At 38.3% G+C, this 22,212-nt stretch overlaps 1 protein-coding gene across 18 annotated transcripts in view; it reads right to left on the minus strand.

Annotated features, from left to right (window-relative positions):
• The window catches only part of KLF12 (KLF transcription factor 12), a 536,618-nt gene that overhangs the window by 159,543 nt on the left and 354,863 nt on the right, over positions 1-22,212 (minus strand). For all 18 annotated transcript variants that reach the window (XM_061435084.1, XM_061435083.1, XM_061435090.1 and 15 more), the window contains one exon: positions 13,531-14,077. In XM_061435084.1, coding sequence (XP_061291068.1) covers positions 13,531-14,077 — 547 coding nt within the window. The remainder of the gene's footprint in view (positions 1-13,530; positions 14,078-22,212) is intronic.

Genomic DNA, 22,212 nt, shown 5'->3' on the forward strand with positions numbered 1-22,212 from the left:
ATTTTTCAAGTTCCTATTTTAATAATAATTTTGACACCTCCTTTCTTCGCCTCCACTCTTTTGCCCTTAGTCTACCTACAGAGAAAGGGAAATTCCTAATTTGGGCGGGGGGCGAGGTTTGGGGGGTGAGAATCTCAGAGGGTTTCAAGCATTTGTAAACAGGTACTGCAACATTAGGAATTTCTTTTCCTAAGGAAAACTACAGGAAGTGAAATGCTACACAATTTTTATGGCTATTAGGAACACATAAAAATCTATTGAGATAACATTTCAGGGGGCATGAGTTATAAAAATTGAGAAATATCCCTCTCCTATATTTTTCTTTTTGCCATTTTCATTCACTACTTCCTCTGGAGGCACAGCAGGATATTCACAAAGGATGTAAGAAGTACATCTAAAGTAAGAGTTAAAAGGCTTTCTCCTTCAGAAAAGGAGAAGTCAGCTCCTCTCTTATAAGTAATTCATAGTATATTTCATGCATGCAATGCATGTTTTACATGCTATGCTGTTTGTGCATGCGGGCGTGTGTGTGCACCTCATAGCCTATGATTCAGTCAAGCTCCACACTGTTCACCTTTTTCCTTATCTGGAATGCTTCTGCCTCCTCCGAGAAGCAAAGCCTTATGTTTGTACCTCAAATTCGACACACTCTACTTTCATCGTAACGTACAACTTCCTCCAGGGTCAAATTCATGTTCTTTGGTGGGGGGGGGGTTCCACCTTCAGTCTCTAGAAGGTTTCCTCTGTTTTAATGGGCTCTGTATTTACAGAGGACTAATTGAAAACATCCATACCTGACAAAGGTCAGGTGACAAAGGTCACACCAGAGATGATTAGGGAGTCCTGGGCTTTAGCACAGATGAGACAAAAATGAAATCATGAAACTGACAACTCCTTCTAAACGCAGATTTGAAGCAGTTCAGCAGACCTGTTTTAGATTTGTGCATGGGTTTGCTTAATATACCTTTAAGATTAGAGATTGGTGGAAGGAAACGAAATCTTTGTTTTATGGCTACAACAAATGGGCCCACCACAGTAAAAATGTCATTTATTCTTTCTCACAAAGAGACCTTTGCGGCATAGTGCAAATAAAAGCAGCATTTTTCCTTCTACTTAAGGTTTGTTAGGTGAAATTTATGTTTTTAAAATGCACTGCAAACACCAAAAACTGATTGTACTCTTATCAGCTTTTAAATCAAAACAGCTTGCTATCTGGTAAGGACAGGAGAACTGGTCGATTTATTTCATAAAACTTTATGTACAAAGAGACAGTGTCTATGAACTTAATGGAGAGAATATAGAGTCTGGAGGGGTAATTTTTATTAGAATTTATAGTGGGATTATCCATACTCCACAGTTTTCAGATTTTATTGAGATTTTATGGTACTGTGATGCTGACACAGTCAACTGCAGTGGGACAGGAGGTATAATTTGTTTCACCCTGCCTGGGAAGTGAAATTGGCATTACTATTATATAAGAAACCTCACAGACGCTATTAATTGCCCAGATCCAATCAAAGCCATTACTTCTCCCAGTTTCACAGGTAAAATATTTTACCTGGGCATAAAAGAATAATAAGAACTGGCTGTAACTCTCATGCAACGCTGTCTTTTCATTAAGACTGTTCAGAAGCCATAAGAATATTTCTCACCCACAGGGAGTTCAGCTCCAGAAACTATTAAAATCTAAATCACATCAAGCATCTGTAATGTACCACCAAATATTATTCTTCAGTATTAAGTACAGTGAAAAAAAACAAAAACTTGGGAAATAGCAGAAACAATATACTCAGAAGCACCAGGGAATTACAGATGGCCCACTGACGCAAAAGAGCAGCTCTGGGAAAGACACTCATTCATTCTGAAAACATTTATTGTTTCCTGTGTGCCAGACACTGGATCAGGCGGAAGGCCATGACACAGATATCACTGTAATTTTATATTATATATATAATATACTTGAGCCAAATATATTGAGTAAAGAGAATATATTTTGTATATATACGTATATCTATGGGCTTTCCAGGTGGTGCAAGTGGGAAGGAATCTGACTGCCATTGCAGGACACACAGAGGAGTTGGGAGACTCAGGTTCGATCCCTGGTTTGGGCAGATCCCCTGGAGAAGGGCATGGCAACCCACTCCAGTATTCTTGCCTGGAGAATCCCATGGACAGAGGAGCCTGGCGGGCTACAGTCCATAAGGGGTTGCAAAAAGTTGGATACAACTGAAGCAACTGAAGTATGCACATGGGTGTATATCTATGTGTATGTATATATATGGCATACATTGTATTACAATTTGGTATGTGCCTTTCTAGAAAAGAAAGCATCTGAACCAGGTCTTATAACAGAAAGAAATGGCCATCCAGGAAAAGGAGGGAGAGTTGTCATCACAGCGAGGTAGAAAAGATGGCTGAGACATGACACATATTTAGTGGAATGGCAACAGCCTGGTGGGGAGGGGTGGTAGGGGTGGGGTGGTGGGAGTCAGGCTCTGGGGATATGAGGAACCCATGTTGTTGCTTCTTCTACTTCAACCTACAAAGGGAGGTTGCTTTTATGATTAGGGTTTAGGACTGGAGACCAGCACTGGCCATAGCATTCTAATGGAGCATCTCATAGAACACTGCACCTACATTAATGAATTCACTAGTTCATTCATCTCTTCATTCAGTAAGTATTTATTGAACATGTACTAGTGTCAGGCACAATGCAATGTGTTGAGAAAATCATAGCTAATGAGATCCAGGTAGATTTGCGGAGTTGCCAGCCTATTTTATTCTATGAGTAAGTATTTATAATAATACATGCCACATTATGCTTCCCTGGTGGTTTAGCAGTAAAGAATCCGCCTGCCAGGCAGGAGCCATGGGTTGGATCCCTCATCTGGGAAGATCCCCTGGAGGACAGCATGGCAACCCACTTCAGTTCTTGCCTGAAAAATCCCATGGACAGAGAAGCCTAGCGGGCTACAGTCCATGGCATCGCAGAGTCGGACCAGACTGAAGTGATGCAGCACGCATGCACATGTCACATTATAGAAGAAGCTACAGTTTTTGTCAACAGAGACGTTTATTCTTATCATAGGTCACCCAAGTCTCACTAGGTCTTTCTCTCACTGAGAAAGTGAGAAATCCATACACCATGGGAATATCTTTCAATTTTACTGTTGCTATTGAGCTTTTCCTAAGTCCCTAGCTATCAATAAGGCAGTTCTCTGATGAATTCTCTAAGGGCTACTCCCACTTATCAGTTTTACCAAATTCTCCTATTTTCTGTCTTCCTATAGTCCTGCTGTTTCACTTTTTATTTTTTCTCTGACATTCAATAAAACTTAAGAGTTCATAAGTTGCCATATACCTGCTTCCACTAACTCAACAAACATTACCCATAGTTACAAAGAAACTAATCATAGATATGTAGAAAGTAGCATTTTATTTCTACTAAACAGAAGACATATACAAATGTGCAGGATGGAAAGCAGGACAAGGGGGTAGAAGTGATGCTTCTTAAAACCAAGTAGATAAGTTAGGTTTCAAATTCATGTCCAAGTTTTACTTTAAAAGGGCATATTCACTGCACTCCCTGACAGCCCTCAACTAGTTTGTTAAATCTGAGAGCAATGATAGAATAAATTAGTAGACTACACATGAGTTCCTCCAACTCTTTCAGTTCACATTATGTTAAAATTCCACCACTAGATGGCAATACAAAGGCTACCATTTTCAATATAGGTTTATTAGTTCCAGAAAGTGAAAGAGGAGAGTGAAAAAGTTGGCTTAAAGCTCAACATTCAGAAAACAAAGATCATGGCATCTGGTCCCATCACTTCATGGGAAATAGATAGGGAAACAGTGGAAACAGTGTCAGACTTTATTTTAGGGGGCTCCAAAATCACTGCAGATGGTGACTGCAGCAGGATATTAAAAGACACTTACTCCTTGGAAGGAAAGTTATGACCAACCTAGATAGCATACTGAAAAGCAGAGACATTACTTTGCCAACAAAGGTTCGTCTAGTCAAGGCTATGGTTTTTCCAGTGGTCATGTATGGATGTGAGAGTTGGACTGTGAAGAAAGCTGAGTGCTGAACAATTGATACTTTTGAACTGTGGTGTTGGAGAAGACTCTTGAGAGTCCCCTGGACTGCAAGGAGATCCAACCAGTCCATTCTGAAGGAGATCAGCCCTGGGATTTCTTTGGAGGGAATGATGCTAAAGCTGAAGCTCCAGTACTTTGGCCACCTCATGCAAAGAGCTGACTCATTGGAAAAGACTCTGATGCTGGGAGGGATTGGGGGCAGGAGGAAAAGGGGACGACAGAGGATGAGATGGCTGGATGGCATCACCTACTCGATGGACGTGAGTCTGGGTGAACTCCAGGACTTGGTGATGGACAGGGAGGCCTGGTGTGCTGCGATTCATGGGGTGGCAAAGAGTCGGACACGCCTGAGCGACAGAACTGAACTGAACTGATGGGATAGATGATTTGGTTAGATATAGAAGATAAAGAAGAATCAAGATTCAAGAAGAGGTAGAATAGTGAAGCATGGAGGGAGAGAGAGAAATATATCTAGGAGAAAAAAAAAGATAAAAAGGGAAGGGAATTGGAAGAGTGAGAAGGCAGAGACAACAAACTGGAATCAAGATGGGTATTTGAGCAGGAAATGGAGAAGAACTCCATGTAGTCTCATTCAAACCTTCTAAATAGAAACTATAGGAAGAAATACATATTTCAATATGACTCAGTACACAGATACTATATAGACACACACCGTACTGCATTTGAGGCACGTTAAGTCGGTTACTAAACAAAAGTTACATGATGTAACACTTCTGTGGGTGATACTCTCATATTTCTTAATCAAATCTATCCTATTTAATTCCTTTAAAACGTTGATGATGAGCTAGTATACTGATACCAAGATTCACCAACAGGAAAATGACTCACAGTATGAACAATATTATTTTAGTGTATTGTAAACTACAGCTGACTTTTAAGAGAAGTTGTTCTAAAAATCACCACACTGAAATTCCTGGCCATATAATTGGTCCATAAAACATTTGTTGAAAAAATTAACTAATTACAGAAGAAAAACGTAGGTGAAGCCGCCTGGTCATAAAAAACACATATACAATTGGCTAATGATCAAAGTTGCATTTCCCCCACGTAAAAGGGGCTGGAGGGAAGATCGAGTATGTGATTACCACTCTGTAAATTGGTAGCTCTTCTTTTATTTATTAGATAGACAAATATCAATCTGTTCTTTTCTAAAGAACCCAAAGTGGAAGAACAACCATTAATCAAACTCTCCGTTAACAACGGAAAACAGGAAGAGAGAAGGGGCTGAGAAAACAGTAACAGAGCTTGGAGTAGAGAAAAAATTATTGTTGATGGAGTAAAAAAAATTGGAAAAAAAAAACACCGCTAGAGAGTTGTAAATAATTAAAAAGCCAATTTAAAACAGTGCTGGCAAAGATTCTAAGACCAAGTTTCCCTTTAGGATCTTACATTCTTTCTTCTTTCATTTGTTCCTTCCTGGTCTTAAGAGTCACTGGGTAAAATTTCCAATTGCAAAAAAGTATCTATATCTATTTAGATATATCTAGATATACAAAGATACCTATACAGCTCTATCGGAGAAGGCAATGGCACCCCACTCCAGTACTCTTGCCTAGAAAATCCCATGGACAGAGGAGTCTCGTGGGCTGCAGTCCATGGGGTCGCTAGGAGTCGGACACGACTGAGGGACCTCACTTTCACTTTTCACTTTCATGCACTGGAGAAGGAAACGGCAACCCACTCCAGTGTTCTTGCCTGGAGAATCCCAGGGATGGGGAAGCCTGGTGGGCTGCCGTCTGTGGGGTCGCACAGAGTCGGACACGACTGAAGCGACTTAGCAGCAGCAGCATACAGCTCTATAGTTACCTTTATACATATAGATATATCCGTCCAATACTCAAATGCTTCTTGCAATGAGTATATATATCCAGGCATCATCAAAATAATCCTATAAATATCTGCAATCTAATATGTAAAATAAGAATTTCCTTGTAGCATAACAGCACCTGTACTATGTGAAATTAGAAGTTTCACATTTAAGTAGAACATTACTTCAGGAGAGAAAAAATTTGTTCTTCAAAATGAAACTACAGAGGAAAGGAAAGATTTATTTCCAGATTCAACACGTTAAATATAATCAGAGAAAATATTTCAGGTGTGGTAAAAAATGAATATAGAGACTTTCTTAGACTAAATACTAGTAATACATCACATTTAAGCATCTATCTACTCAAACATAAATTAGACCGTTTTATCTTAGAAGGAACTTGACCTAACAAATTATAACAGAATGAACACAAAGTCCACTCTGGTAACCCCTTGCTTTAGCTACTTCATCTTTTGAATGGATTTTCTCCTGCTCTATCTTTCCTTCCTTACACAGTATCTATCTCTGAAGGGAGTATCACCTCTCCCCTCTGCTGGTCATATTTTTTTCTCTTCTTTTCCAGTTTGTACTTTGATTTACTGTTTAAATGTGTGTGGGCAAAGCCAAACTCACACCTTGACATTTTACAGTTTACAAGGCCCCTACACAGAGTTTTTTCTTTTCTGCTAATAATCTCTTAGAATAATACATATAGTTTCTGTCACCTCTCTTCAGCCAATTGTCAAATTTTAGACCTAACCCAATCTCTGCCCTGGTGGCTCAGACAATAAAAGAATCTGTCTGCAGTACAGGAGACCCAGGTTCAATCCCTGGGCTGGGAAGATCCCTTAGAGAGAGAGACGGCAACCCACTCCAGTATTCTTGCTGGGAAAATCCCATAGACAGAGGAGTCTGGTGGGCTACAGTCCATGGGGTCACATGACTGAGCAACTACCAATCTATACTAGATGAAACAGAGAAGTCAATAAACTGTAGATATTTCAGATAAACAAGGGCATAAGAAGCCATTTTTTTGGATGGAATCTATTCAACTTCCTATGTGTGCCCAGAAGTGAAAAAAAAAAAAAGATTTCTACTCCTTGTTAAAATCAGGTAAAAACAAATGAATATTCTGTCCTCTAATTTAAAATTCAGTTTTTCATAAATATTAGCTGCTTTTCTTACTATTTAACAAGTTACTGTCTGGTTTATAATGACAGCAGTGAAACACTCACATCCTTTCAAAGTCTACAATTAAGAAAAATAAGCCAAAGTGAGCAACCATCCAGTCATGCTTCCCAATAAGCAACATTGAAAATTAACAGTGAAAGATTAAGTAATTAGAAGGTTTGTTAATCAAAATCAGATTAAAAATAGGAGCCTATATCTAGTAGTTATCATAATTAAACATAAGAAGAAGAATACATTTACCAAAGAAAGCTGGGGTAGTTCAATCAAGAAGCCAAGACAACCATATACAGGAGTGCATGTCAGCTGCCCAGGACTATTCTGGTTATATGGGCAGATGCCACTGGGATTCCACTGAATGGTGAACTAAAAGAGGACAGTCATATGTGAGGCAGCCAGGAGACGCGAGTCTGTGACAAAAGGAACCAGGACCTGAAATAAGACATCATGAACATCAGCAAGTGGGAAAGTCGAGAGCAGAACACTGGTGAAACAGAAAGATCTGAAACGGGGAGTTTCATGGGAGTAAAACCCCAGTTGCACTCAATGGTCGGGAGCTACAGTCATAACCTCCAACCAGCTCTGCAGCAACTGCTAAGATGACCAGATTCCCTTTCACAAGTATAAACGGCCCGGAACTAAAAATACACTGTGGCTTCTTCCTGTGGGCTGATGAGAAAAGCAGCAGCCTGTAGGAAGAAATGGGGTGTGACAATTTCAGACGTGTCCACAGCCACAGCCCTCTGAAATTCCTGAACCAGTGCTATGGGAATAGGTATGGTTTTGAAGGATTTGCCATTTCATCTAAAAATAACAGAAAAATAACACTTTTTTTTTTAAATTAATGGAGATGATCAAAGAAATGACATGCCCATATGGGGCTGCTAGTTTCTTAACAGCAGTTACAACAGGCTGTAGTCAGATATTTCGGGGAAAAGTACTTTAAACTCAAAGATCTCATCCTATAAATGTCTGAAGTCAGGAATAATGCACTTATGACCAATGATAAGTTATTAGTCAAGTATGACACTATTATAATAAAAGTCTTGATGCAATAAATACGTTCTGTAAAAATTCTGGTAGGCTGGGCTCTTGGGACTGCGTTTTCAAGAGAGAGAACGGGGCTGCATAGGAAACAGGCTGAGTTCTGTCTACTAGGCATTTTTCCACTTTTATAGTCATGGGGACATCTGGTGAGCCTGGGTGACTAAGAAGAAGACAACATGGGGAACAGAGGAGAAGACATCCAAAAGACCATTTATATAAAGCAATGAAGAAGGACTGGATAGCGGTCAAGGAAGAAAACCAGACAACAGTGTTACGCAGCTGGCTTTTCACTTGTGGCTGTTCCAAAGCCAACATCAATCACACCTTTGTTCAAGCCTCATTCCTTGGCATCAAGGTTATATTATGTTCCTCTGGCTACAAGGGGAAAGGGCCAGCTCAGGTACAGGAGGAAGAAAATAAATCCACTGTCTTTTTTAGCTCTTTAGTTGGTTACAGCCTTGTCCTTTTAAGTATTCTGCATTTCTAAAATGTACACATCTATACATATTCAATTATAAAAATGTATTTAAACAACAGTTACAAATTGTTTAGGGATTTTAAATTATTCTGTATGTTCCAGTATGTGATGAATGAGAAATGTTTGATCTTATATTCATATTAATGCTGGTATCATTTTTACAATTCTCAGTGGAACCTACATTTTACTGAACTTTTAATCTGTTTGCTTTTCATTGTCAATCTTAGACCATTATCTGCTGTTTTCTGCATTTTCTTTCCTTTACCATTATGCATCTTTTTCCCCAAAACCTGTGTCAATCTAATAAATTGACTTCAGAATTCAGGTTAATTACTGCAAGGTGCAGGTTACTTCTGCAAAATAATATAAGCAACTAATGTGTAATGAACAACTTTGCTTCTGTAATTCTTCCTTCTCTAGAATTACCCATTTTCAACTATCTACTGGATTATTCTTGACAGAATACAAATATGCTATACTTTCTGTCTCTTTTAAATTGCTCCCTTGAGAGCATAAATTTCTCTTCAGCTATCATGCCATTTCTCCAAAACTCTTTCAGCAAAACTTGGCCAAAGAGCCTTCTAGACTCCTGGGCTATCCTGCCTCACCTCCCAGTAGAACATGAACTCACTTTGGTCTGTCCCTTGTCCCCAGTCCTCCACTGACATGGTGTCACCAATGAACCCATCCTTCCCCAAATGCTCCCTTAGTCCTTATTTTATTTGGCCCCTTAGAAGCTTTTGATTATCTGAGAACTCCTTCTTCACTTATATTCTCTTAAATACCCTTTCTTTCACCTTAATAGCGGATCAAAAGGAAGGAAAGGAGAATCCTAAACATGCCTATTGGAGCAATAAACCAATAACAATTTTGCTTGTGATTTTTTTTTTTTTTACCTTCTATGATTTCTGCTGCTAATTATCTGTGAAAACTAATGAAAATCTCCTGAGAAATCTACCAAAAAACTTTCCCAGGCTCAACTGAAATTCTGTTACAAGGTCAAATAACCCCTTTAGGGTCTTGTTTATAAACAGCATGTCTCAGGTCCCATGGAGAACCTTCTAGCTCTCAGCACTGTCACTTGGGGGGCTCAATGCTACTCTGTCCTTTTGGTATCAAGCAGAAAAATGCGTCCCTCTGGAGACCTTCTCTTACAGCATCCCTCTCATAGCTCTAGTCTACACTGTATTAACTGCACTTTTGAGAACATCATGCAATTTTCTTCATATTACATCTTATCAAAACCCAGCTGAGTTCTGTCAGTGCCCTGGGTTAGCTAACGACTTGCCATTCCTTTAAGACCATATTCTGTAAATATTTGGATGGGCTGGAGTTCTCTTCTCATTAGAATATTTCTACACACTCTTCTGTTGTTAGCCAAACATACCCATGCAAAGTTCCATCCTACCACAACTCCAAAACCCCAAACACCCCCTTCTGAGCATCACAACAAAAACATTTGTTCCAACCACATGTAACACTCTACATGAAAATACTTAGGTCAAACACAGCTCTCTCCATCTACGGCTATAATTAACCTCTCTCCCATAGGCACATCCATGGCTAGTCTATGTTTTAACTCTGTCCACAGCTATCAGTTAATTATACAATTTTTTTGTTTGATGGCAAGATCTCCTAGTAGACTGTAAGCACTTAGATAAAAACAGCATCTGTTTTGCTCAACACTATCTCTGGTGCCAGTAAAATGCCTAATACATGAGAGATGCTCAATCAATACTTGAATGGACAAACGACTCAATTCATGCTATTTTAGATACAGACGTATACATTCTTAGTCCCTTATGTAATGTGACATAAGGTAATCTATTTCTTTACTAGAGACCAGATGTGTTACCAACTTTAAAACTAATTAACCAGTACAATCACCCACATTTATGAGTTAGTTTTTATTAGTAGCATTTGAAAATCCAACTCCCCTATTATGTTTTCTTTTGCTCATCCATACCAGAAATATAAGTCCTACGTGAGAGTAGAAATAGATCTCCTTTTATCACTCAGCCATTGCATCGCTGGCCCAGTGCCCAAGTGCATATTTGCAGCACAAAGATGTGAGGAATTACTGAAATGCCCCTTCCTTTATTCCTTCTGTGAGGTAGACAGGCCTCCTCCACTACACACTTTTATTATCATCTAATTAATCCAATAATAAAAAAAAACTTATAAAATGCTATAGCAATATTGTAGAATATGGGGATTATAAAAATAATATAAATTAATAAACACAAAAGTATGGGATTTTCCTTATGATTTCTCATCCTAAACCCTCACTCTTTATAATTTGTTGTAACAACTTTGAGAAGCACTTCTTGAGAGCAGTTTATCACTTTTAAATTCAGTAAGTCTTTTTCCCCCCAACTTTCTGTTTTTACAACACAGAGAAAAAATTTCTGAACATTATTGCTTCAGGTATTTGGGGGGGATCTAATAATGATAAATTATTACCAGTGCTAGACATGTACACATAAACTCTTTATATTTCCAATAATCTTCAAAGATATATCATATTTTATTTGCATTTTATCACTGAAGAAAATGAAGATTAGTGAGATTAACTAACTTTGCCCAGTCCAAAGCTGGAAGTGAGGGAACCAGGATTCTAAACTCATGCATCCTTGATCCCAAATTTCATGCTGTTAACGTCCATTTCACATTTAGTGTGCTGATAGTTATATGTTTATCTTGATATGCAAAAACTGCTGAATACAAACACTGCATGAAACTAACAAAAATACTCATGTAGAGAACAAATTACAGCATGAGTCTTAATACAGTTCTTCTACAAGGTAAATTTTCCAGAAAATTAAATTTTGGCAGTAAACTTTAAATAAAAGTAATCTCTCTCATAAAATGATAATGGCAAATAAAAGAGACATCTGTTTCCTTCATTAATGCACCAAAATTGTTTCTTAAAAAAAGGTCACGAACAGTGTTAAAATCCTTATCAATCACGTCCACAATAAAAGCAATAGCTTTCATAAGTGATACTGCACAAAGATTGGATTTCATGGTATACACATATATAAAATAATGTAATATACAAAGTTATATTTTTTCTAATTGCTTATTCTTAAAGTATTTAAAGCACATCTGTAAATTATAAATGAAAATAAATATCTAATGTGATCTTTTAATTATGTTACTCTTATTCAAATCGATTAGCTCATTTGGATTAGAAATATTAGTAATATCAAAGAAAGTTTGACTCAAGTAAAATCCATGTAGATACTCCCTTCTTTTTTTTCTAGTTCACAAAGATAGTGGTGAGACTAGTTCCCGGCCATTGTCCATAATAGCACCAAAAATAAAAAATGGTTGTTAGGTAAGCATAGTACCTGGATCTCAAGTTTGCAGTCTAAATCTTTGACTGTTGTAAGCCATGAGATTTTTCACTTGGTAAAATTGAAAAGGTGCAATTTGTCATGTGCTATGAAGAAACTCATTGGAGATAAAACAGTAACTTGCAAAAGATGCATGTACAATTTTGTATGTTTGCAAAAATTCTCCAAGTTCATGATCAAATATTATTCCTATGCACTGAATCCTACCTGTTACAAGAACCAAAACCACTATGTTTACTAGCATTTTACACAAAGGCAGTGTTTTATGTGTTCATCCATCATATTTTAATTATGAGCTTGGCAGTAATATGGTATTCAAAGGAAAATGTACTACAGCCTAAGTCTTAATCCATCATTATTTCTAGACTCTGAAGATGAAACACATGCATATGAGTTGATGATTATAGACATTTTACATTTCTATAGAATGGTGGTTTTTTTTTTAGATCTACAGAAAGGGAAAAATCAACAACATTATGTTATTACAATTCCTTTGACTTAAAAATAGAAAAAAAAAGAACTTAGAAGAAGAAAAATAACTTCATGAGCAGCTATCATATATAATTAACTTGATATTATTATATAAACTCATGTAACAAAGGAGAAGGCAATGGCACCCACTCCAGTACTTTTGCCTGGAAAATCCCATGGACGGAGGAGCCTGGTAGGCTGCAGTCCATGGGGTCGCGAAGAGTTGGACACGACTGAGAGACTTCACTTTCACTTTTCACTTTCATGCATTGGAGAAGGAAATGGCAACCCACTCCAGTATTCTTGCCTGGAGAATCCCAGGGAGGGGGGAGCCTGGTGGGCTGCTGTCTATGGGGTCACACAGAGTTGGACACGACTGAAGCAACTTAGCAGCAGCATGTAACAAAATATCTTTCTGCTTCTAATCCCCAGAAGGAAATATTAATACTGCATTTTGAATTATTTCTTTCATAGAAGCTTCCTTCTATTTAAAATAATAACTTAGACTTATATGAAGATAAGAACTCTAACTACATGATGCATTTCTAGCCAAACACCTAACTTCAGAGTTACTTTAATGGCAACTTAATTTACAAATTACTCAAAAGTCAATGAACAGATAACAAGCATTGGAACTTCATGTCATTTTATATTATTGCCAGATAAATAAGTTCCAGTCTGAACAACTGAAGGAAGAAACATCTTGATATACTTTTTAAATTTTTCATAACTGTTAATCTCTATGAGGGATTCACAACTGCAAGCAGTGATGCTGACTATATAGACTGTCCTTCCTATGAAGGTAAACATTATCTAGCAAATTTACATATTAGAATTCTGACATCATATGACTTGATACATAAACATACGGACTGAGTAATTCTGAAACATATACCTATATGAAAACGAGGTTAGTTTCTACTAAACTGTGCTCTACTCACAGGAGCAGATCAGTTGTTCCTCTGTGTCACTGTGCACAGAACTTCTTAGTTGTAACTTCCTTGCATAACAGTTACTTCTAGTGGTAAAATAAAGCAAGGCTCGCTTGTGTCTCTTACCTTTGCCATGGCTTCTCCCATCCTCCAAAAGTGGTACTACGATAGTGTTGTTCACATTGCCAGGTGACCGCACAGCTGTGTAGACAACAGGCACCGACTGGACCACCACGGGGATGCGGTGAACGTGACTCAGTTTGTTAGACTGTAAATTCATGGGACTTGAAGGCGGAACAGGATGGATAATGTGCAAAAACTGCTGGCCTCCCACACCAGAGGCAGAAGCAACGAGGGGCCCTGGAGTTAATACTGTTGACGAAGATGATGCTGAAGATACTGATGTTATAACAGTCGGGGATGAGGCTGGACGGCTAGAAGACGATGAGGAGGTTGAAGTTGAGGAAGGTGAGGAGGCGGACGCTGTCATGGAAACTGGGGAGGATGAAACGGCTGTAGGGGATGTCCTGGCTTTGTTGATGGACAAGTCCACTGGCTCAGTTTGTGTCTGGAAGTGATCTACAGATAATGAGTCCTCCGGGGGTTCCCCTTTCACATTATTTAGCAACAGGGGAACAGCTTCCATATCGGGGTACTTGTGGACGTTTGGAGACTGTGGGGAGAAAAATGGAACACGTTTATCTCTGTTAATCACATCCTCCACTAGATGTACGATTTATGACTTCAATGTTTATTAATTTTTCTCTTATTGCTGTGGGACATTAATTCACTCTCCAAGTATCTGAGATACTGCTCTGTGACAGTGATCATAATTAAAGATGAGAGTTCAAAAGTACAAGACAACTGGAAGAGCAATCGACATAGTCGTTAAAATCCAGGGAAATAAGTACACTATGGAGAAGAAAAAAGGCCACAGAAACCTAAAAATGAACAGCAATCTTACATAAAACCTTCTAAAAGACAAGTTCAGAGTACCAAGTATTTGGCTATTGTTCAGTTGTCCAGTTGTGTCCAACTCTTTGTGACCCCATGGACTACAGCATGGGGTCTTCAGTTGTAGTTATACTGTCTTCTTAAGACATTACGTATACAACTAAAGTTAAAAACATTCATTTTGTTGGTCTGACCCACCACTACACTTAGGAGTTTCAGTTTCCATTAGTTATAAACTAATGGAAACTTTGATTAGATAACCTTAAATATCTTTTCCAGCTCTAAAATTCTAAGATTTCATGATTTTAACCCTTACTCAATACTATTATAGGAAGCCTGGCAACAACATGGGGGGAACTCACTACGACATTTCAGCTTTTATATTTGGAAAAATATCCACCATACCATTCTCGTTTTGAGCATTAAAACAGGGCATAAAATTCTCCAACTTCCCACACTCAATTAGGAAAGTATTCAATACAAATCATTTCTAACAATGGGATTATAACTTAGCTCTTAACAATGAAAAAGATTTTCTCAAAATAATATAAAGAAATTCCACAACAGACATTTTTAGGAAATAATAATTTTAGGAAAAACTTATTCTATAAATCTTAAGTTGCCTACGCTTACGTTGTTTAAGACAATGATAACAGTTTTGTCCAAGTTTGTTTTCATTTCTTTCAAATTTTAATGAACAAAATTTAATAATAATACTAGGAACAACAATCAATAATACTAAAGAATCCAATATTCCACACAAACTAATGGGCTCAGTGTGTTATTACTGAGCATAGATATAATTTACTTTTATAGTTATTCACTCATAAATTCAAGAAATATTTATTAAATGCCTATTTCCAAGGCCTAAAATGGCCTCCAAACTAGTATGTGTCTGTCTTGCCTTAACAGAGAGTTACACTATAATAGATTATTTTTGGGTATATATAATCTGACCAGGCTAACAAGGACATTGTTGTTCTATTACATGAAGATCAAAAACTCTTTTTTCAGCTTCATTATGGTATGAGAACAACAATGCCTAAAATTATATTAAATTGGCTCATTTCATTCTTTGATAATAGATTTGGTTCACTATTTCTCTCAAAGTTGAGCGTACACTTAAAGGAACAAAACATGCTTCTTCAAATCTTTCTTTGTAGAATATAAATTATAGCTCCATTCAGAAAATACAATAGTGCGTGGGCATTTTATTTAGCAACGAGAAAAGAAAGGAGATAAGCTAAACAATAGTACCAGAACAACTAAAAAGGAAAATGAGCTGAAGTTTTATTTTTTTTTCTAAGTCAACATGGTTACTTACCCGCAAAAAGATAATTAGAAAATATCAAAATGAACCATCCAAAATATATACTGCATAAAATTTTAAATGACAAGATGTCATGTGCTGAAATTGAGAAATAAGAACTTAAATATTCTCAGATATTAAGAAACAAAGGAAAACAAAAACAAATGCCATAAACAGAGCAACTTTTATAAAGAGCTATTAGCATTATCTATTCTTCCAATAAGAAGAGTATTTCAATTTGTACCCAGTATTATCATTTAATTTCTTTATAGAAAAGGTAGGATATTTCTTATTAGTGGGTTATACCCATACAGGAATTCTTTGTTGAAGCTGCTTTCATAAAATATCCCAACTGGTTTGTCATTAAAATTGTAAAATATGTCATTGAGTACATACTATCAAACATGGTTTGCTTTCTAATATAGTCTTGAGATTAACCTCTCTCTTTTACTATATTTAGAGAGCTCCAAAATTCTAATTTTGGAGATAGTGATTAATTTCCATCACAAACCTCTTTCTAACTATACTTGGACACAAAGTTCCAACATATGTTTAAAAACCCAAGTTTGACATATAATTCATCATTGCAGAAAACTCTTTGTAAAGTAAATGAAAAAGTACTTTAGCAGACTATGACAATACAGTTGGTAGATTTGGAGCTTACAGTGCAAATAGATGGTTTCTGAGGCATCAGGCTTCAATGAGCTTTGCAAACTGCTTAGACTTCTGTATATTATAAACACGTCTATACTTTGTAGGTAATATAGCTTAATCTCTCAGTATAAAAATTTACTCCTTACTGTTTTTTAAAAATAGAAGGAGAATGTTCCTCTGGTAATTCTGTTGTATACACCAGAAAGCTATAAAGATCCAATACTAAGAGGCCCGTATTGTTAGAGTATGTACATCAGTTGTGTCTGACTGTTTTGTGAACCCATGGACTGTAGCCCGCCAGGCTCCTCTGTCCATGGAATTCTCCAGGCAAGAATACTGGGTTGCCATGCCCTCCTCCAGAGGATCGTCCTGACCCAGGGATGGAGCCAAGGTCGCCTGCAGTGCAGGTGAATTCTTTACCATCTGAGTCACCAGGGAAGCCCACTAAGAACCCTGCTGCTGCTGCTGCTGCTAAGTCACTTCAGTCGTGTCCGACTCTGTGTGACCCCACAGACGGCAGCCCACTAGGCTCCCCCGTCCCTGAGATTCTCCAGGCAAGAACACTGAAGTGGGTTGCCATTGCCTTCTCCTACTAAGAACCCCAGGTGCATTCAAATCCTTGATAACTACATAGCTTTTACATAAGCTCAAACCACAATATAGAAAATGATCCAAAAAATTAGGAAGGATCAACCAAACCTTTGGATGACAAACATATCTTATTTGGGAATGTTAGACACATTATGCATGAATTTAATCATCACTGAGGCACATACTCGTTTCTATTTCACATGTAGCAGATGAAACACAGCCAGCACGTCCGAAAACAATGCTTTATCAGTATAAAGAGGACAAAACCCTCATCATACCATTCAACTATTTACAGTGTTGACATAAATCATATTCTCATGGCCCCTACCAATCACTTCTCCTGTGATAATGTGGCCGGTATACCATCCATAATTCCAGCTTCAAGCTGCACATACACACACATAAGACCAGCTGCTGCTGCTGCTGCTAAGTCCCTTTAGTCATGTCTGACTCTGCGTGACCCCATAGACGGCAGCCCACCAGGCTCCCTGGTCCCCGGGGTTCTCCAGGTAAGAATACTGGAGTGGGTTGCCATTTCCGTCTCCAATGCATGAAAGTGAAAAGTGAAAGTGAAGTCGCTCAGTCGTGTCCAACTCTCAGCGACCCCACAGACTGTAGCCCACCAGGCTCCTCTGTCCATGGGATTTTCCAGGCAAGAGTACTGGAGTGGGGTGCCATTGCCTTCTCCAATAAGACCAGCAATACTATATAAATCAGTTTCCCAAACAGTGTATGCGTACTCCTCCTTTTAGGAAAGAGAAAAGACCTGGAAGGTTTGATCCTGAAACTGTTATTAGAAATTCATTTCTTGGATTTTAGAAAGTGCCGGAAATGCATTGACCAAGAGATAAGAATTCATAAACACATAACTGTAGGGAAGCCATAGGAGAGTAGCCAAGAGAAAGAAAGAAAGCTGGAGAAAGACCAACTGAGAAGTACTGAGAGCAGTTAGAAATGAAAGGATTGGAGAAATCCTACCAGATTTGAGAAAGAGAGATATGGATGGCTATGTTACCAGGAAACAGCATCTAAGAGGCAAAGACATTGAGAAAAAAACAGAAATTACTAAGAAAAGTTTTATGCACAATTAGGAAAAGAAAATTTTGTTAAAAAAAAAATAAAGAACAATGAAAGGATTTCATACTAAAATTTTGCCCTTGGTCTGTAACTACTCAATTCTAGATACAACACTGATGGGCAACTCTTGCAGCAACATCCGCTAAGTGCTGCTGCTGTTTTTCTGCTTGTTTGTTTTAAATAAAAGCCCATTAAGATCTGTGTTTGGGGGAAACATCTAGCTAAGTTTTTGCTGCTGAGGATCCTGGTGTGGAAAACATGATCAAACACATAAACTACATTCAATGTTATCAACAGAAACAGAATTCCTTCTAAAGACATGAAGATAAAAGGGCACCCTGCATTTTATGACAAAGAGAATGAGAATTACTTTCATTTCCCAAAAAATGATATAATATTTTGGAAGGGGGGTCCACAATCATTTTTTCGCCTCTCATACTTTTAGAAATAAATGCATAAATACACACAAAAGTCTGGTAAATGTAACCATCTACTTCATAAGAAGGTGTGAAAACTGAAAGATAATATACATAGGATTATACTGCTGCGTCATATTGTTTCTTCAAGAGTGCGAAAGCCAGTTTGATTCAAAATAATTCACTCAATAAACTACAATGCACAATATTCCGTGAACATATTCCTTTCAGTGAGATGAGGCTTACATGTGAGCTGTTCTAATCAGATCACCCTTTTCCTAAATAAATGTTTTAAACTCTAACTTCAGCTTTAGGTATTTTGTTGAGTGAATGTAAAAATGCATCTAAAACTTCCTATATGTGAGTATTCACAGTAGCTACTGTGTTTCCTAAAGTCATCCACTAGCATCAGATGAATCTTATTACAGTCCTTAAGTGAGTTCTTTTTAAAGCTGACCTTGTATTGATATTTTGATTACCTGGTAATTTTAAAAAGAAAGAAAAAAAAGAAAAAAAACCTGGACAACACCTCATCTTTGGAAAGCCCTCCAGAGACTCCTATGTGTGGTCATGGTTGAGGAACACTTGGGTAATAATATTCTGGTATATGTCCTCCAAGATTTACAAGCTAACTCCATCTTTAATGGCACCAGGGATTTATATCTAGAGAAGTGGTATCTGTACACATACACACGTGCACACACACAGTAATTTAGTGACTCAGTCATGTCCAACTCTTTGCCACACTATGGTCTGTAGCCTTCCAGACTTCTCTGTCCATGGGATTTCCCAGGTAAAAATACCAGAGTGGACTACCATTTCCTTCTCTAGGGGATCTTTCCAACCCAGGGATCAAACTGAGGTCTCCTGCTTTGTAGGTGGATTCTTTACCAACTGAGCCACCAGGGAAGACCCACACAGGCACATAAACGAAAAAGATGTGTCAAACTATCTATCTGTCCATCCACCACTCCATTCATCTATTCATCCAGCCCACCAGTCAGCTAGCAAGAATTTAAATATTATGTTTAAGTTTACCTTTATAGCTTTTTGAGAAATCACTTCATGGGAGTGTTCAGAAAAGACTGTAGAGTGACTTGCCTATACATACAGTTCATGACTTCATGGTTATAGAGCCTGTTACGTGGGCATCGTAGAAAGAAAATTTGATTTGGACATAAAAGACTTGAATTCATGACCTGTCCTGTTAATTATTAGCTATACAATCTTGGTATCATCATTAAAAATTCTCCAGGCCTGAGTTTATCCAAGAGTAATATTAAATCCAAACTCATAAAATCGTTGTAAAGACTGAATGAAAGGCATTAAGTGCTTTTAAGTAATACTAAGACTATGGGACAGAAACAAATGTGCCTCCTTTTTTAGAACTAAAAATTCCAAACAGAACCTAAATCTATTATTGTAGCTCTCAGAGTGACTTGATTTACAGAACTCAGCATAAGAGATATTCTGATGCAGGGTTGCATAATACAGCCACTGCAGGGGTCCTCTGTTTGATAAACCATGTCGAGATATTGTAAGCATTTTTAGGTTCCACGTAAGATTTTAAATACACATTCTATCTTAACATATCAGTTCAGTTCAGTTCAGTTGCTCAGTCATATCCGACTCTTTGCGACCCTATGAATCGCAGCATGCCAGGCCACCCTGTCCATCACCAACTCCTGGAGTTCACTCAGACTCACGTCCATCAAGTCAGTGATGCCATCCAGCCATCTCATTCTCTGTCGTCCCCTTCTCCTCCTGCCCCCAATCCCTCCCAGCATCAGTCTTTTCCAATGAGTCAACTCTTCGCATGAGGTGGCCAAAGTACTGGAGTTTCAGCTCTAGCATCATTCCTTCCAAAGAAATCCCAGGGCTGATCTCCTTCAGAATGGACTGGTTGGATCTCCTTGCAGTCCAAGGGACTCTTCAAGAGTCTTCTCCAACACCACAGTTCAAAAGTATCAATTCTTTGGTGCTCAACCTTCTTCACAGTCCAACTCTCACATCCATACATGACCACTGGAAAAACCATAGCCTTGACTAGATTGACCTTTGTTGGCAAAGTAATGTCTCTGCTTTTGAATATGCTATCTAGGTTGGTCATAACTTTCCTTCCAAGGAGTAAGCGTCTTTTAATTTCATGGCTGCAGTCACCATCTGCAGTGATTTTGGAGCCCCCTAAAAATAAAGTCTGACACTGTTTCCACTGTTTCCCCATCTATTTCCCATGAAGTGATGGGACTGGATGCCATGATCTTCGTTTTCTGAATGTTGAGCTTTAAGCCAACTTTTTCACTCTCCACTTTCACTTTCATCAAGAGGCTTTTGAGTTCCTCTTCACCTTCTGCCATAAGGGTGATGTCATCTGCATATCTGAGGTTATTGATATTTCTCCCGGCAATCTTGATTCCAGCTTGTGTTTCTTCCAGTGTAACGTTTCTCATGATGTACTCTGCATAGAAGTTAAATAAGCAGGGTGACAATATACAGCCTTGATGTACTCCTTTTCCTATTTGGAACCAGTCTGGCGTTCCATGCCTAGTCCTAACTGTTGCTTCCTGACCTGCATACAAATTTCTCAAGAGGCAGGTCAGGTGGTCTGGTATTCCCATCTCTTTCAGAATTTTCCACAGTTTCTTGTGATCCACACAGTCAAAGGCTTTGGCATAGTCAATAATGCAGAAATAGATGTTTTTCTGGAACTCTCTTGCTTTTTCCATGATCCAGCGGATGTTGGCAATTTGATCTCTGGTTCCTCTGCCTTTTCTAAAACCAGCTTGAACATCAGGAATTTCATGGTTCACATATTGCTGAAGCCTGGCTTGGAGAATTTTGAGCATTACTTTACTAGCACGTGCTGCTGCTGCTGCTAAGTTGCTTCAGTCGTGTCTGACTCTGTGCGACACCACAGATGGCAGCCCACCAGGCTCCCCCATCCGTGGGATTCTCCAGGCAAGAATACTGAAGTGGGTCGCCATTTCCTTCTCCAATGCGTGAAAGTGAAAAGTGAAAGTGAAGTTGCTCAGTTGTGTCCGACTCTTAGAGACTCCATGGACTACAGCCTACCAGGCTCCTCCATCCATGAGATTTTCCAGGCAAGAGTACTGTAGTGGGGTGCCATTGCCTTGTGAGATGAGTGCAACTGTGCAGTAGTTTGAGCATTCTTTGGCATTGTCTTTCTTTGGGATCGGAATGAAAACTGACCTTTTCCAGTTCTGTGGCCACTGCTGAGTTTTCCAAATTTGCTGGCATATTGAGTGCAGCACTTTCACAGCATCATCCATCTTTCAGGATTTGAAATAGCTCAACTGGAATTCCATCACCTGCACTAGCTTTGTTCATAGTGATGCTTTCTAAGGCCCACTTGACTTCACATTCCAAGATATCTGGCTCTAGGTCAGTGATCACACCATCGTGATTATCTGGGACGTGAAGATCTTTTTGTGTATTTTTGCCACCTCTTCTTGATATCTTCTGCTTCTGTTAGGTCCATACCATTTCTGTCCTTTATCGAGCCCATCTTTACATGAAATGTTCCCTTGGTATCTCTAATTTTCTTGAAGAGATCTCTAGTCTTTCCCATTCTGTTGTTTTCCTCTATTTCTTTGCATTGATTGCTGAGGAAGGCTTTCTTGGATAATCATTGGACACTGTTTAATTTTTTTTCCCTCTCTTTTTTTTTTAGCTTCATTAGATTGGCTTGTAGGATGATCATGTTAACAGTTGATGAATTCATTTTAATTGACTGGCTTTATCTCTTAGTTTCACAATATAAATATCATCTATCAATCCATAAATCAG

This window comes from Bos javanicus, chromosome 12, assembly GCF_032452875.1.
Source record: "Bos javanicus breed banteng chromosome 12, ARS-OSU_banteng_1.0, whole genome shotgun sequence".
Taxonomy (NCBI): Eukaryota; Metazoa; Chordata; class Mammalia; order Artiodactyla; family Bovidae; genus Bos; species Bos javanicus.